Below are 17,774 nucleotides of genomic sequence, written 5' to 3' on the forward strand. Positions count from 1 at the left end.
AGTACAGCTATGCCCACATAAGTCCCACGATATGGATGCAAACAGGTATCTGGACAGATGGCCACACCCACATCAGCAAGAGTTTGCTTCTATATACATCTATACCTGGCTATCATCTGTAGATATACATTTGTCCATAAAAGAAAAAAGTTATCCACTGTAGCTGGAAGCAGCAATAGAAAGTATGATCCGCTGCCCTCTCTAAGCTTCATATAATATGGCAACTAACTGACTATGCTGGAGCCTGCTGAGCACTGGCGTAATGCCCATTGGGCAAGGTGGGAAGCTGCCCAGGGCATCACCTTGTGGGGGGCATCAAAATGCTGGGTTCGTTTTTGAGTATTTTAGTGGTTTTCCATTTGTGGCCTGCAGGGGGCGCGGTTTTTAGGCTAGCAGCACCAAAATTTCAGCGTATCATCAGGAGACTGTCCTTATGCTACCGCCCAAATTTGGTGAGGTTTGGTTCAGGGAGTCCAAAGTTATGGACTCCCAAAGGGGGTGCCCCCATCCCCCATTGTTTCCAATGGGAGCTAATAGGAGATGGGGGCTACAGTTTTGAGGGTCCATAACTTTGGCCCCCCCTGAACCAAACTGCACCAAACTTGGGGGGTATCATTAGAGCAGTCTCCTGATGAGACCCTGAAAGTTTTGAGACTGTGCCTTCAGAAATGTGCCCCCCCAGCCTGCAACCCCCATTGACAGCAATGCAGAAAACTCAATGCAGAACAAAGATTCTTGGGCAAATTTCTGCAGGGGGTTTTTTGGATCAGCACCAAAATTTCAGGGTATCATCTGGAGATGATGGAGTGGCCGCCCATGGGGGGGGGGGGGCATCCAACTCAGGTTTTGCCCAGGGCTACAGTTTGCCCAGGGCTGCCTCGTTACGCCCCTGCTGCTGAGTCCCAGTCTATGAACCATGAGAATCTCTGCAGGGCGGGGAAACAGTGGCGGCCACAAGGCCAAGCATGTGGGCACATCCTCCTCAGAGTAAACAGCATTTGCAGTGTTAACAAAACAGTCAGATCCAACGCCAAAACCTCTTTCTAAATCAGTATGGAACTGCCTAGAAATCTTCATCCTCAATTGTGCAGTGAATTAATTATTAAAACAGTTTACAAACTGAGGGGAACACTTTGACATTTCAGTAATGCCTGATGGTTTGTGCGATCACAGTGCAGCATTTACTCAAATGCAAAATGAAGGGTTTTTTTGGACTTCTCCTTCCATATCAATCTGCTACTTAAATACAACACAATCTTCATTCTCCTAAAGCAACTCTCTCCTCATTGTCCTCGGAATCCACAAACATCAAGAGATCCTACAAAATGCATGGCCTGGACAGAAAGCGACAGAGAGGCACTAAAGGAGCTGTGCTTCTCCAACAGGAGCCCTCCTTGGTGAGTCCCCCAGAACGGTCGTAATGAGAAATGGGGGCTTCCTATCCAAAAGGAAAAGGAGGCCCACTGGGAACAAACAGCCCTTGAGCATGCCCAAATAGTTCCTTTGCACCTGGTCTGTAGCATGGAAACTGGGTTATTCCCACTAGGCGAGCCCATTATTTTCAGTGCTACTAGACGATGAGTTAGCAAATCTGAATATAAAATATCATAAAATGTCACGTCTACCTCAGCCCTTCTTCTGGACACCACTGTAAAGTTCAAACACTTGGGGAAAATATTACACTGTTCAATTTGGTTCAGTTCAAAATGTCACTTATGTCTCTGCTGCACATCGCCCCTTTCCGGTACCCACAAAGCAATATCATCTTTTATTCTTAAACATCACTTGCTCTCCCTTTCAGTGTATAAATTATGTAGATGCTCAATGTATTGTCGAAGGCTTTCACGGCCGGAATCACTTGGGTGCCGTGTGGTTTCCGGGCTGTATGGCCGTGTTCTAGCAGCATTCTCTCCTGACGTTTCGCCTGCATCTGTGGCTGGCATCTTCAGAGGATCTGATAGTAGGAATGGAAAGCAAGTGGAGTATATATACTGTGAGGTCAAAAGGTGAGGCCCTCTGAATAGAGTAGCCTGGTATGTGAGTCCCAAAGAAGTCTGTAGCCTGGGAGTAACAATGAAGATAGCACACAGTATATATACTCCACTTATATACACAGTATATATACTCCACTTGCTTTCCATTCCTACTATCAGATCCTCTGAAGATGCCAGCCACAGATGCAGGCGAAACGTCAGGAGAGAATGCTGCTAGAACACGGCCAGACAGCCCGGAAACCACACAGCACCCATATGTAGATGCTGCGCTCTCTATGACATAAAAGTAAGGATGTGTTAGCTTATCCACATTCATTTACACAAGTATCACATTCTGAAAGCGGGATATTAATCAGCCATTCTGAAGAACAAAATGGTTACCATAATCTGGGCGTCAACCGCCTGGTCTTCCATCGTCTGCAAAGCTTTCATCAGGTCTTCATCACCTTCCTGGACGCTGAAATCATCATCTGCTGGTATCTGAGTCACAATTGTAAAGACATGCAAAGTGAGCACTCTCCCTGAATCCAAAAAAAGAAATCTTTGCACACAAACAGCACATAGAAAATTGCAATGATCAGCAAGGAAAAAAACAACCCAGTGGAGAAGAATGATGCCAATTCGAGTCCGTTTTGTGCAAGGGTTGGATCCCAGCTTCAGCCTCTGGCCTCTCTACACAACAAAGAACAATCCTGGGGGGCAGAGCCAGAACAGCCTCTGCTTGACACCCCTGAGGTCTATTACCAGCCACCGCACTGGGGAAAGGGGCCAACAGCTTGATTCTTTCTCCAGCAGCTCTTGACATTTTCGCTTCCTCAAAGCCTATAAAAATGTTACCGTCATGGAAATACATAATGGCCCATTTGATGCCTAAAGCGCACACATTTTCAGTAAGTCTCAAGTCTGTGTGTGTCAAGGATGGGTGGTGTTTTGCAGGTGAGTTGCAAGGCTGAGAGAGCGGAGGTGATTAGGAGAGGGGGGTGATTTGGGGCCTGGAGACCCAGCCATAGGAAAACCATTGAGGCACTTGGGAATGTTCGGTCTGCAGAAGAGGAGACGGAGGAGGGCCATAATTGCTGTCCCAAAGAGTCTGAAGGGCGGTCCCTTACAAGTGACCAAGGAGCCATCCCCATTGGCAGGAGGGGAAAGGACTCACAATGATGAGTTTAAATTATGGAAAGAAAGGTACCAGCTGGATAGTAGGAAAACAATTTGCAATAAGAGTGGTTCAGCACTGAAATTGGTTACCTAGGGAGGCAGTGGCATGGGCGGGGGAAATGGCGCCTGGGGCAAAATGGTGCCCACTCTCCCGCACAGCGCCCCTCCCCCCTTCTCACTTACCATAGTTCAGCCAGCTGCAAAGAGCAGCTGGCTGGAAAAACAGCCTGGTGGGAACTACACTTCCCAGGAGACCCTGCGAGCCCCAACTCCTGCAGAGGTCTCCTGGGAAGTGTAGTTCCCATCAGGCTACATTTTCAGCCGGCTGCTCTTTGCGGCTGGCTGAATTAAGGTTAGTGGGGGGAGTATGGGGGGCACAAAGGGGGGAAGGGGGCGGGAGGAAGCGCAGGGGTGTTAGGGCAATTTTCTGCCCCCCACGTGACTCCAATGGCATGCGCCCCATTGCAGCTATGCGACTCTAGGGAGGTGGTCAGCTCCCCCTTATGGGTAGCCTTTAAGCAACAGCTGAACAACACTTGTCAAGAACATCACAGGATGGGCTAGATGGTCTGTACGGGAACAGGATGAACTGAGAGAGAACATTTTGGGTGGCTTGATGGTAAATTCAAATAAGGTACAAATCTGCCGTGAAATTCTGTATATCTACTGCTGTTGCTTTGTAAATGGTTCATGAAAGACACAGAATGTTTAGGAGTAGGTCCCACTTCAAGAATCTTGATGACCAGTAATCTATTCTGTAAGAGTTTATCCAGCGTTCAGAAGCCGTTGATCATATTTGCCTGCAACATCCACAGTCTCTGGATTTGTCTGCACTATTGTCAGAAAGTCTGTTATTCCAGGCTCCTATGTGAGTGATTCCCAACGCGGCACCCATGATGTCAGCCAGTATATTTCCTGAAGCCCCCTGGAAAATCCAAAAGGTCCTGAATGAAACACCTCCAAAAAGGGGAAGACGGATATTGTACCCAAAGTGCTGAGCTCATCTTGGACAGCTGAATCACAGCCTGCTCCCTTAACTTGGCAGAGACGGGGCAAAAAGAGGTTTTATGTCTTGGGGCTTCACAGCTTCTCCTTGCGGCCGTGCAGGGAATAAATCCTGCCTTTTCTTCAGAAACTGAAACCAAACATCAAAACCAAGAGATGTCACTGTCCTCACTGCCTTGCCCCAACAAGAGTTGTCACTTTTGCAGTCACTTTGTGTTCAGTCCTTTTCCCCAGTAGCCATTTTGTGGTGGAACTCATGATGCTTCCTCAGATTATAAAAATGCTGAAGATCCCTGTTTCATGTGGATACTTTGACTATTTTACACTATTTTAGGCACGAAAGGGATGAACTTCTACTGAAGCAGACCACTGATTTATTGCATTCAGTACTATGTACTCAGAGTGCCAGTGGCTCTCCAGGGTTTCAAGCAGAGGCCTTTCACCTCACCTCCTGGCTGATCCTTTTAACTGGCAGTGCCAGGGATCGAACCTGAAGCACATCAAGAAGATGCTCTGACACTGAGCCACAGGCCCTCCTTTAGCCATCCTGGCGGGTTGCTAATCAATCGTATTTTCGTTCATACATGCTCACATATGAAGGTAACGCAAACATATATGTTGTGCATGGAATCCTTGTATGCTTCCAGAAGCCAGTATATGGGATGTAAAACATGCAATTTTCGTTAAAAATTTACAGGAAGAAATTATACACTTTCTAAGACTAATTATTCTGAAGAAATCAAGTATATTAGTCTTGGAAACATTTAAAGTCTATCTGAGGAGCATCTTTATTTCTCAAAAATTACGATAAAAGAAGTAAGAGAGTAATTTAATGGAAGAACTTAAAATAAAAGAGCAGGAATATAAAGAAACTAGAAGTATACGTGATAAACTCACTTAGGATTTTGCGACATATAGCATATCCGACTAAAATTCTAACAGCAATTGTAGCAAAATATTTAAATACTTTTTGAGCAAATACATGGGAAAAGACCAAAAAGGTTTCATAAAAGACATGGTGATGTTATGGAATACGAGGAGGCTTAAAGGTAAAGGTGGTTCCCTGTCCAAGCACAGGCCATTATGGGCCCATGATGATGTTTATTAGGCAGACTATTTTTTTTATGGGGTGGTCTGCCACTGCCTTCCCCAGACCTCTACATTTTACCCCAAGCAAGCCGAATACTCCTTTTACCAACCTCAAAAGTACGGAAGGCTGAGTCAACCTTGAGCCAACTCCCGGCAACTGACTTCCATTGGGATCGAACTCAGGCCATTAGCAGACCTTGGACTGCTGACAACTCTGCCCCACGAGGATGATCACTACGAGATTTACTAGCTTGATAAATCTAGCAGATATGCAAAAGCATTCCACAATATTTTATTTTATCGAGGCAGAGAAGGGTTTTGACAGAATTGAGTGGGGATATTTACGAGAATTCTTTGGAACGGGAGATAATTTCTGTAGCTTGATTAGTGAGCTACTTCATAACCCATCTGCAAGGGTACAGATTAGCTGTTACTCCACTTCTTTTCAGTTCCCACGGGAATTAAGACAATGATGTTTCCTCTTTAATTCAACTTGGCAATAGGCATTAGCCATAAAGATACACAAAAATTGTATTTACAAAAATAAATCTCAAATAGTCACAAAATTGTTGTTATATGTGAATGACAGAGCCTTTACCTTGCAAAAACCAAGGCAACTGTCCAAGACTGAGATTCTCCAGTCAGATGTCAGGTGATAAAATTAGCTCTGATAAATTACATTTAAAACAATAGGTTAAATCAGAGCCCTCCACTCTCATAGATTAATGATATCAGAAATCCAGGTGTTATGTTTTCTGATCATTTAAAGATAATGGTTAACAATATCATCAATCTGATAGTGAAAAAATACAGATCTAAAATCTTGGCCTAATTATAAGATTTCTTGTCTAGGATGCAAAAGAGTATGTGTTGGTTATGGCTATATGTTTATGATGTTTTTATCTGAATTATTAAGTTGTACACCGCCCAGAGCCCTTCGGGGGTGGTTTCCAGCTGCGTTGGTGAAGGGCTCCTCCATGATTACTTGGTCTATTTTTCCCTTTGTTTTCTGTTTGTTATATCTTCGATATGCCTGTACTGTAATGGCTTTACGCTGCTTAAATTGTTTAGTTTGGGAAGATAAGACAAGAACTGCTTGCAACTCTGTGCTTTCTTGTGCTCTCTTGGGTTGTCGGTGAGTTGACTTATATGGCTCTATGCACTGGACAGTTCCTACTTGAGCTGATAATTTTGGAACTGCTCCTTTTTTTCAAGTGCTATTTCACCTTATTTATTCTTGGAAAAGATAAAGTTCTTAATTTGGTGAGAGTTTTGGAATGGCCATTTGATTACTCTCTCCTTAACTGGATGGGGAGTAGCCCTCAACACAGCAGCAGCAGCCTTCAGGGGTGGGCGGTATAGTAAGTTTGAATTATAAATTGAATTATATAGAAAAGGAGCAGCAGTGGCGTAGGAGGTTAAGAGCTCATGTATCTAATCTGGAGGAACCGGGTTTGATTCCCAGCTCTACCACCTGAGCTGTGGAGGCTTATCTGAGGAATTCAGATTTGCCTGTACACTCCCACACACGCCAGCTGGGTGACCTTGGGCTAGTCACAGCTTCTCGGCGCTCTCTCAGCCCCACCTACCTCACAGGGTGTTTGTTGTGAGGGGGGAAGGGCAAGGAGATTGTAAGCCCCTTTGAGTCTCCTGCAGGAGAGAAAGGGGGGATATAAATCCAAACTCCTCCTCCTCCTCCTCCTCCTCCTCCTCCTCCTCCTCCTCCTCTTCTTCTTCTTCTTCTTCTTCTTCTTCTTCTTCTTCTTCTTCTTCTTCTTCTATTTATGGCCAATCAGTTGCTAGAGAATCAGTTCCCATTGCCTAGAGATGTCATTTACTAAGTTTATTTAAGTTTATCTGGGACAATACAATCTAAAATAATGCAGCAGTTCTGGCAAACTGGTGAAATGACAGCCCCTAATACTGAGAAAAACTTTTACACCGCTAAATTAGTTGTAATTTATTACTGGTTTAGAAGGGATGGAACCAGAACTGAGAAACTGACCAACTGGAAATTGATATACCTTTATCAGGAGAGATAAACCAATTTATCAGGTAGTAGAAAAAATATCGGTTCAGGCCTAGGAGAAATCTGCTTAGATTAAAAGCACTCAGTATATATGCCAGTGTTATCAAGAAAAGAATTTGTTCAGGCTTTTGACTGGGAAATATTGAAGTCCAAATAAATTTGGGGTTAATAAGGCTTGTTGCTTTTATTGAAGGCAAAAGAATCCTTACACCTATGGAAGCTATACAAAATCAGCCAGGACATACATCTCAGTGAATCTTCAGATCAAAAGCTTCGTAACTATTGAACAGCCTCAAACAGATTTATTTCAGACTTTAAAAGGATTTTAAATTATATTTAATGAACCAGAAAAACAACCGAGATTCCTGTCCAGTAAGTACAGGTTATTAACAATATGGGTTATTAATAACTGGAAGGGAAATTCCCCAATCTAAAATGCAAGATGAGGAAAAGATATTAACACTTCAAGTGACAGGCTGCACAGATAAATAAGGTTCAGAAGTGCAACCAAAAGCAGGCACATACAGAGTGCAAAGGGAGAAATCTCTAGGAACTAGACAACCCTCTGATTGGGCAAGCAAGCTGGCCTGCACCGTGATAGGTGGAGCATCCAGCTGACTGACAGAGGGAGGACGAACCCCTCGGAGAGAGAAGAGAGATTCATCCTTCTGTGCTTTGGATTCCTGCCTGTTAACATCATCTGATCTGAAATGTGGTGTGGGTCAGCGTGAGCGGAGAGCAGAAATACACTGACAAAATAACTAGAAACTGATTGATTAGTCAAGGCAGTGGTGGAATGGCAGGAAAAGACTTTCCACTGTGACCATAAATAAAGGGTGAGGGAAATATATCTTCTGGGAAAGAGAATCCCTAAAAAAAATAGGGAGGGAATTATACTCAGAGGAGGATTCCCTCTCTGGTGTATTAGTGATCTACAGAAATTACCCAACAAGGGGGATGTCTGCAGAATGGGCACACTCAGGAAAAGGGTACCAGACTGTCAGAACCCAAAATCTTTGTGAATCTACAAGTCAGTAGCACCCCAGAGTAACTCAAGAATAACCCAAGAAACTGAGAAACCTAGAAACTCTGATAAAATCCTGTGCCTGCGACAAAAACCTAAGATTGTACATAGCTTACTCCAACTTAATTTCCATCTGCTGGTTTTCTTTGTCATTCCAACTTTCTTTGCTCAAGTTCTCCAGTGCCATTTTTGAGCACATTTGTTTGAAAAGAAAAAGCATTCTGCACCTTAGTGTGGGACCAGATTAGAACTATAGCCTGAAACCATCACAGGGTACCAGAAAAGCTATCCAGTCCCACAAGCGGATGATGGATAAGGCAGGAAAATCTGCCTCACAGGGACCGTAAGGTGTAGAGTGGCAGGGGGGTGGCCACAAAGACCTTTAACTGATTCTGACCCAAAGATACAAATTAACTGGTTAATATTTACAACACAACCACTTCATCTCACAGAATTGTGGGTTTTTAAAGAATTCCACAACATTGCATCTCCTACAGAGTTATAGAATTCATGGGGAGAATATAATAGGGCACAACTGAGCACTGAACGTTTCAAGAAATACTTTTTTTACTTGACTTCAGAGCTTTAGAAAAATCATATCTGGGCAGCAGGAAGGTGGGGAGAGAAGACTGGTGACAAAAAACAAGAGTTTTACGGAGATCTGTCCACTCATAGGTACTGTGCACCCAAGCCAACATAGATCTGGACTCTAGGCTGTAAAATATTTTTACATATTTTTATACGTATGTATTGTACGAATAATAAAATAAACACCTTCCTTGCAAGCTATATATGTATTACAGCATGCAACCAGACATTAAGGCAAATGAGAGATATCATTTATTACCTCTTCATACTGATAGTCATCTTCAGAGCATTCTGTTAGAGTAATTTCTGCATATTTAGTTAAGCGGAAAATAACCATGTTATTTCAGACATGACTTCATAGCATGTTTTATTTACAATTTATACATCAACTCTCGGCCATCAGAATAGGATCAAGCTGTTCATTCAAAACTAAATTCTTTGCAATTCGTTATAGATGCCACCTATTCGGAGCTATCAGCCTGGCCGCCAAGAAACACAACAGGGAAAGCCTCACCAACAAGACGAACAGTGAAATCTTAGGAGCAGCTAGACCAGGGGTAGGGAACCTTTAACACTCAAAGAGCCATTTGGACCCGTTTTCCATGGGAAAAGAAAACACTTGGAGCCGCAAATAATTTTTGACATTTAAAATAAAGATAACACTATATATATAGGGTTTTTTAAACCTTTTACTCCGCTCATTCTGAGAAGCGCATGGATGCGCCCGCCCTGCTGCCTGCAGGTCGGGCAAGGATGAAGCCGGCAGCTCGGCCTCGCCGGCTGCCGGGAAAGCGCCTGCCCTGCTCCAACGGGGCGGGCAAGAGGGGAAGCCCGTGGCGCGGCCCAGCCGACTGTGGGCAGTTGGTGCGCCCATCCTGCTGCCTGCAGGGCGGGCAAGGATGGGGCCAGTGGCGCGGCTTGTGGAGCCACAGTGCAAGGGCAGAAGAGCCGCATGCGGCTCTTGAGCCGCAGGTTCCCTACCCCTGAGCTAGACCATCTCAAGCCCACTGAGTTCAATGGGTTTTTAAGAGCACAGCTCTGCTTAATATGGCACCATTAGCCTCAAACACTAGTTAATCCCCTCTTTGCTTTGACACAGCAATACAGTTTGAATACAGACACTATTTTCTCCCCAATCGTAGGGTTGGATTCCATTCTCAGTGATGCTGCTATTGCCAGCTGCCGTGATAAATGAAGCAGCATTTCCCAAGATTAGGAGGACTGTATGATTTCTACACGGAATTGATTCCTCATGAAGCAATGTGAAAAACTCTGTTTTTCTGCATTCACACCCCCTTCCTTTTGCTTCTAGTGCGATCACAACATTTCTAAGGTCCACAGCTACAGGGCTTGAGGGGACAGTGCTCCCTGAGAAATACCCCATCTCTCCTTGCTAAATTCCTACATCTAATTCAACAAAAAAGTAATACAGCTATACTCAGAGCTATAAAAGAAAATGGCTTTTTTTCAGGGAGATTGTATGGGAAGGAGAAATTGCACCACAGCTGTGGAGTCATAAACCCCGAATGACCAAATGCATTTTCCTTCCTGAGCCCTAGACTTCATTCTTCTTTGTTTCCAGCGAGATTCTGGTCTGGGGTTCATTCTCAGGGCTGTCGATAGAAACACCAGGGCTGTCAGCTAGCACATCATGGTCATGCCTGCAGAAGCAGGTCATGCCTGCTTGTGTTAACTGTGAAAATCAGAGATGGAAGGCAATAGTCTGGTATCTCAACTGCATTTGACATTCAACCTGTAGTTAACCTAATTTTTTAAAAAAAATTTATGGTGCTAATTTTTTTATGGTGCTAATTTTTTTATGGTGCTAATTTTTTTTAAAAAAACAGCCCATCTCCTGAAAGTCAGGGGATTATGACCATCACAGCTGCCCTGCTGTGGTGCCATAATGCCACTTAGATCACCTGAGTACATACATACATAAAACCTTTATTAGGCATAATACCAATATAACAACCAGCATTATCCAGGCAAATGTTCCATACATAAAACCATCACAGGTATTATTCCAAAGTTCCTAAAAGGAACCTAGCTACAGAATTTAAAATCACAGAAGAGGAGTTGTTTAGTAGGAATGCCACCTTCCCAGCACAGAGTATTCCTTAAACTTAGCAGGAAGCAGAGTCAAAAGCCTGGTCCTAGCTTCTTCGTATTTGGGGCAGTTAAGCATTATATGTTCCATGGATTGCACCACTATAGTACAGTGGGGGCATTTCCACTCTTGCGAGTCAATTTTAAGAAATCTCCCTTGGAGTACAGAACAAGGGAAGGAATTACAACGAGCCCTTGTGTATATCCATCTAAGCTTGGGCTCTTGGAGTATACTCAAGATCACCTGAGTTTGGTGCCAGTAACTCCTTGAACAACATACACCATAAAGATAAGTGTGGTGAAGTGGTTAAGAGGAGGTGGATTCTAATCTGGAGAACTGGGTTTGATTCCCCACTCCTCCACCTGAGTGGCAGATGCTTATCTGGTGAACCAAATGTGTTTCTGCACTCCTGCATTCCTGCTGGGTGACCTTGGGCTAGTCACAGTTCTCCCGAACTCTCTCAGCCCCACCTGCCTCACAAGGTGTCTGTTGTGGGGAGAGGAAGAGAAAGGAGCTTGTAGGCCACCTTGAGTCTCCGTACAGGAGAGGAAATGTGGGCCTTAAATCCAAACTCTTCTTCTTCTTCTAAATAAGGCTTTATTCAAAAAAAGTCAGAAAATATATTAAAAACAAAGAATATAATTCAATGGCAGAAATATGCAATAAAGTAATAAAGCAGACTATGAAGGGAAACACTTTGTATTCCAAATAATTTACTGATAATGGCTTAGAGGCATTACTTTGAAAACATCCAGTAAAGAGGGCTGGGATAGGGAAGCCAGATCCCGACTCTTGATGGTGCTCAACTTGTTCCAATTTCCACCATAAAGGGCTTGGGGGTAACTCTGGGTGCCACGCTTACTTTGGAGATCCCGGTCACAAACACTGTGAGGATGGCGTTCTACCGCTTTTGCCAAGTCTGGCAACCTATCCCGTTCTGATCCATGCAACAGTCACTCTAGATTAGACTACAACAACTTACTGTACTCAGGGCTGCTCTTAAGATTGCTCCAGAAACTACAACTGGTCCAGAAGGCGGTGGTGCATGCTTACAGGGACCTCTTGGAGGGCACACATAATAGCAATGTTCAGCCAGCTACACTGGCTCCAGACTGAGTACCAGATGAGATTCAAGGTGTTGATGTTGACTAAAGACCGAAATGGTCTGGAGCCACTGTACCTGTGAAACCGCCTCTCTGGTTACAGCCCCTAAACAGCACTGCACTCATCTGGAAACAATCTCCTGGCAGTCCCTGGCCCAAGAAATATCCAGCCATCCTCAACCTGGGCCAGGCAGAACTCTCTGGCAAGTGCAACCCAGGCCTTGGGGGACCCACCTCCACAGGGCATGAAAGACTGAGAAGCTCCACCAGGCCCGTGGCTGAGGACAGGGTCCAGCCAGATCGCACGCTTCCTGCTGTCTTTCAGGCCTCCCCATTATCTCCTTTGGGACCGACCTCACCCTGATGAAGAGTGATTCCTTCTCTAACTTGCTTAACCTAGACAAAGGGCACCATTTTTTGATTACTGATTAAGTTACAGTTATTATTAGAGATACTAATCAATTACATATTTATATATATGTATGCTGATGTTTTAATGAATGTGCCATTGAAATGCTGTTAGCTGCCCTGAACTCAGCCCTGCCAGGAAAGGGTGACATAGAAATAAATGGGAAACCTGCGCGTTCCATCAAATTTACTCCTACTAGTATTTTTTCATACCACTGATGTTAGGTGACAGAAAAGTTTTGAGGCAGTCAAAAAATAAAGCTTGAGCTATGGGAGGAGGGGCTTTTTATTACAAACAACACCCAGAAACGACCCCTCCGGCAACAAAGAAGTCAGAGGCACACTGCGCAGGCCAGCACAAGCTAACAGGTGCTGCTGCCAACTGAGCCCTGGCTCCCGCCTCACAAGGCCTGCCCCATCGACCCAGTCCGCCTGAGCACAGTCCGCCTGAGCAAGGGGATGGGTGTGGCTCACAGGGCAATTTCTCTTTGCCTACCCACGTTTTGACATTGAGGCAACACCTCATGGAACACACAGACCGGGTCCAGGGCCTTCATCCCCTGTCGTGTGTGACAGTGAAATGTGCTCTGCTGGTTCTCCACAAACATCTCCCCACACATGGTGGCATAGCAGCTGGGGTTCTTTCTGTCCATATCATCTTCCTGACCGGAATCGACAAAAACAGCCACTTTCCTTTGTGGGATACACTCTGAAATAACAGTCATACACAAGTGGAACTCCTGTGGCAGCTCCAAGGTATGGAAAAAATGAAAACACAACTGCAGCTAGTGAAATGAATGCCATGAATGAAATGAATGCTTAAAAAATTAAGCAAGGGAACAGCATTATAAGATATTCCCTGGCACTTCTGAGTTAGCTATATGGTTAAACAGCCAAATTTGAGCCTGAATTAAATAAAAGCCCTTAACATGGCAGGTTAGCTGATCATGTGAGAAATGGAATTAGAACCTCATAAACCTGTGCTCCTGCAAGTTAACACATTTTGTGTTCTTTTCAGGTTAATAACATTTCACATCCAGGTTGCTTATGCTCACCAGAAGACAATGGAGCACACAGGGCGGGTGGGACTGCCAGGCGCCCATAATTCTCAAGCCTTCAACCCCTACTACGGCGAGGCCAGGTAGTGTCATGGGAAGAGCTGGCAAAGACACAGGACTGGAGCCAAAGTAGCCTGGCCATTTCCACTGCTACTGCCCTTCCTCGAGGGTTCCATCCCCAGTAGTTTTTTTTTTTTGGGGGGGGGGGGGCATGGGCTGCAGTGGGAAGGAAGAGGCAGGAAAGTTTGGGTCTGGTCCAGCAAAGCCACTGAATTAAATTCCCTATTTATAATGAATAGGGAATTATAAATTCCCTATTTGTAATGCATAGGGAATCATAATGAATAATGAATTAAATTCCCTATTTATAATGAATGTTAATAATGGGGTTTTTAAATTATTATTAGTTTTATATACCGCCCTCCCCCTGAGGTTTTAAGGTTGGTTCTTCCATACTGTTTTGTGCCATGTGGCATTTGTGTCAGTTAGTTCAGAGGGTGTTATGGTTGTCTGCAGTAAAACAGTGAGACTGCCAGCTGGGAGCCCAGTGGTGGGGGTGGGGGCGGGGGCGGAGCTTCGGACATGTAATGGGGGGTTGAACCCGTGAACCTATGCCCTTGCTCCCTTCTGATTCTCTTTGAAGACTACTGAACCATATTCAAGCGCCGGCTTAATAAAAACCATTCTCCTTTGCAATGTTAAACTTAGCACTTAGTTAAAAGAACATTTATAGTGCTCTGGACGGCTATCAGGAACACTTTTGCTTTTCTACAATTGCCCCTGCCATTTTGTTTCCTGCAGCAGCATGGAGCCTACAAAGTGGCTTGTACAAAAGTGCAAGTGTGCCTGATAGCCGCCTGGAGCACTATAAATGCTCTTTTTTAAAAAGCGCTAAATTTAACATTGCCAAGGGGAATGGTTTTGATGAAGTCAGCACTTAAAATATGGTTATTTAGTCTTCACGAAGAATTAGGTCCTCTTGGACCTGCGGAGGGATGCACATTCGGCTTCCGCTGATGAATGCACAACCACACTGTCTCCTTTTGGTGCAAAAATGTACTGATGGTTCCCACCTTGAAAGAGCTACTGCCAGGGAAGAGAGTGATTGTGAACGCAGCTCTCCAGAAGCCAGGGAGAGTGAGCACCCCTGTTCCAGGGTGACCCCTGCTGGAGGGTCTTCCTAATCACAACACAGCAGATACAGCTTTCTCCTACATTGTCTGCACTGTGCAAATATAAAGCAACGCAGCAGCTGCCCTCTCGGGAGCTCTGGCTCAGGAAAGCGTACACAGACCCTTGGAAAAGTCAAAGGTGCTGCTGGACTTTAATCCAGCTCATTCACACCAGGGATAACCGTCCACACAGCAGCAGGAGAGGCTTCTAACCAGTGGGAGGTGAGGCAATGACATAGGTGAGGGATGCCAAGAAGCCACCAAGGGCAGAGAGGTCTCATCCTGAGCCAATGGTCTGGAAGCAGGGGTCTGCAACCTGCAGCTCTCCAGTTGTTCATGGACTACAAATCCCATCAGGCCATGCTGGCAGGGGCTGATGGGATTTGTAGTCCATGAACATCTGGAGAGCCACAGGTTGCAGACCCCTGATGGAGCCATTGAGGGGGAAGGCGGGCTGGCCGGGTCCGGCAACATCGGGGGCGCAAATCTCCAGCTCTACGCTGTCCCCTCCGGGACGAGAAGGGCAGGTTTCCCCTAAAAGCCCCGTCTCACCCTGTGGAACTTCAGCCTGGCTTTGCTCAGCGCTGGAAGGTCGTGAGCGTCGGTAGTTATTCTGGGGGCAAAGCGGGTCAGCCACAAAGACCGACGGCGGTGCGGGAGCTTGTGGCTTGGCTGCCCCCTTGCTTTGGGGGAGGGAGGGAGCTCAGTTGCTGACCCATGACCTCGGTGTGGGTCACACACCCCTGAGCCGGTCTGCGTCGGGAAGCGCCGAGGAGGCGCCACGTGGAGAGGCCCACCCCCGCGCACCTTCCCCAAAACGGTGTTCACCCGACCCCCTGGGCATGTGCAGAGTGCTGGCAGGTTGAACCGTCAGAGGAACGCGCGAGGGGAGGGGCGCAAGGGGAGGGGCGCCCTCCCCCCCCCCGCCGCCGCCGCCGCCGCCGCCAAGGAAGGATACGCTGCAGGCAGAAAGGGCCGCCCGAAGGGTCTGCGGCGGCGCCCTCGTCCATGATGCCCTCGCCACCCGCCTGCCTGCCCGCAACACGCATCCCTCGGTTGCTACGGGCAACGCCAGCCCGCTTCCGCTCCGCCCGGCATCGTCGCCATAGAGACGGAGCCAGAGCGTCTCGCCCCACTTCCGGGTGGCCGGCCGCCTCAGACGCGCGTTGGGGGGAGGGGGACGGGGAGGAGGAGGAAGTCTGGCCTCTGAGGTCGCCCCGCCCCCCCGTAGGCAGCCAAGGACTGAGACCCCGCCCCCCCGCCTGACTCAAATGCAGGGGGGGGGGTGGCAGGAAAGGCCAGGGCGGCCCCAGGGCGGCCCAGCAGGGAGGTCAGCGGAGGTTCTGTAAAGGTCATCCAGAAGGCCTTTCCTCTAGCCACTAGGCATGCTGTCTGATTAAATAAAATTAATGAAATCTCTTGTCTCCCGGAATTCATCCCCCCCCCCCTTTTCCCAGTTAGGAGCCTAAGTAGCCAGCCTAGTGAGCGTAACCTACAAGAGAGTAACCAGTGAGCGTAACCTACAAGAGAGTTTATTATCTATATATGTGATGATGTAATAGGCAGTAGTATTAACCATTGCAATATACATGACAATATTTATTTATTTATTTATGGGTAATATGACCTTTTTGTAATCCAAACCCAAACCTATTTTCATGTGTGCGTGTGTGTGTGTGTGTCCCACTCCCCTTTCTATTCCAAACCTATATCCCATATCCCTTTCAATCACAAACTTTGTTTCCTATATGTCCCGTAGCCCTTTCAATTCCAAACCTATTTTCCAACCTATTTATGGCATTGAATCAAGTGCTTGTGAACCTCTTATCCCTACAATAAAGGCTGTCAAATTTGCATTATATTCCTCGCTGTGGATTTTCTTCTAAGAGCTGATCTTTGTATACATGGGTATTAAAGATTCCCTACCCAGCCTCTTGCAATATTAATAAGCAGTCTGCTCTGAGCTAATTTTCCCCACTTCACTGAGAGACGACATCTCCATCCTGAATAATATCAGGGTAACGTCATGCTTTTTGATACTGTGCTGTTGCAGCAGTCCATAGATCCCTTACCTAACTGGGATCTGTTTAAAATTTAATCTACGTACAGCAGCTGGAATGATTTGTGTGTTGAATGAAAGACATATTAACCTAAAGCAACTGAACACATGAAATCATATTTTCATTTTGGAACTGGGCTATAGGGGTCAATAGGTCTGTACAATGGAGCTAGGAACAGATGAGAGGATTTCTCATATCTACAGACTGAAATTGACCAAAACACTAAAAACGTCACCTGTTCCTTTTAGAAACAAAGGCCACTGAGCGCCTAGTTGCTGGTTTGGAGGTTGCTAGGCAACCCCAGCAATGTTGCTGAGCCTTCCAAGCCTTGTGTCTGTAAAGCAAATCCAGGAAGGAGGGAAGGATTTGGGGCCGAAGCATCCTCGGGAGGCATTCCACCGCCCCCCTGTCTGTCATGAGCTCTGATGGAAGAGTGGCCCAGTGGCCACCCTGCCGTTGGGCTCAGGACCAGCGGCCACCATTCCTGGACCAGAAAGAGGGAAAGCTGAAGAGTGGGGAGCAAATAAAGATAAAAAAGGAAACAGTTCTTTATATGTATTGTTGAAGGCTTTCACGGCCGGAATCACTAGGGTGTTGTGGGTTTTCCGGGTTGTATGGCCGTGTTCCAGTATTAACCCACAATACCCTAGTTCTTTAAATGTAAATAATAAAACTCTTTCAATCTTTTCTAAATTAACAAGCACATGGAATTTTTATTACATTTTTACATGGAATTATTTTTACAGTTAAAAGAGTATTGTATTTTTCAACTGTTGCCCTTCCATATGTTTACCCCTTTTTTTGCCAGCAAATACATAATTTTTACAACTTCATACATTTTCTGGAGGAGAGATCTTTCACAAAACGTGAAGAAATTTTGGGCAATCAATAATTTCACAGCGTTCGTACCACAAAGTGTGTTTGAGCGTGTAAGCCCCAATAAATACAGCAGGACTTCTGAGATGATGTGCATAAT

The 17,774-nt window shown here is 45.7% G+C and overlaps 1 protein-coding gene across 1 annotated transcript in view; it reads right to left on the reverse strand.

Moving 5' to 3' along the window:
* SPAG16 (sperm associated antigen 16) overlaps positions 1 to 15,828 on the reverse strand; it is a 464,997-nt gene extending 449,169 nt beyond the window's left edge. The window contains exons 1-3 of the mRNA XM_048484850.1: positions 15,697 to 15,828; positions 9,147 to 9,193; positions 2,376 to 2,474 (exon numbers count right to left, since the gene is read on the reverse strand). Coding sequence (XP_048340807.1) covers positions 2,376 to 2,474; positions 9,147 to 9,193; positions 15,697 to 15,787 — 237 coding nt within the window. The 5' untranslated portion in view covers positions 15,788 to 15,828. The remainder of the gene's footprint in view (positions 1 to 2,375; positions 2,475 to 9,146; positions 9,194 to 15,696) is intronic.
* Positions 15,829 to 17,774: the final 1,946 nt, after the last annotated feature.

This window comes from Sphaerodactylus townsendi, linkage group LG02, assembly GCF_021028975.2.
Source record: "Sphaerodactylus townsendi isolate TG3544 linkage group LG02, MPM_Stown_v2.3, whole genome shotgun sequence".
Classification (NCBI taxonomy): Eukaryota; Metazoa; Chordata; class Lepidosauria; order Squamata; family Sphaerodactylidae; genus Sphaerodactylus; species Sphaerodactylus townsendi.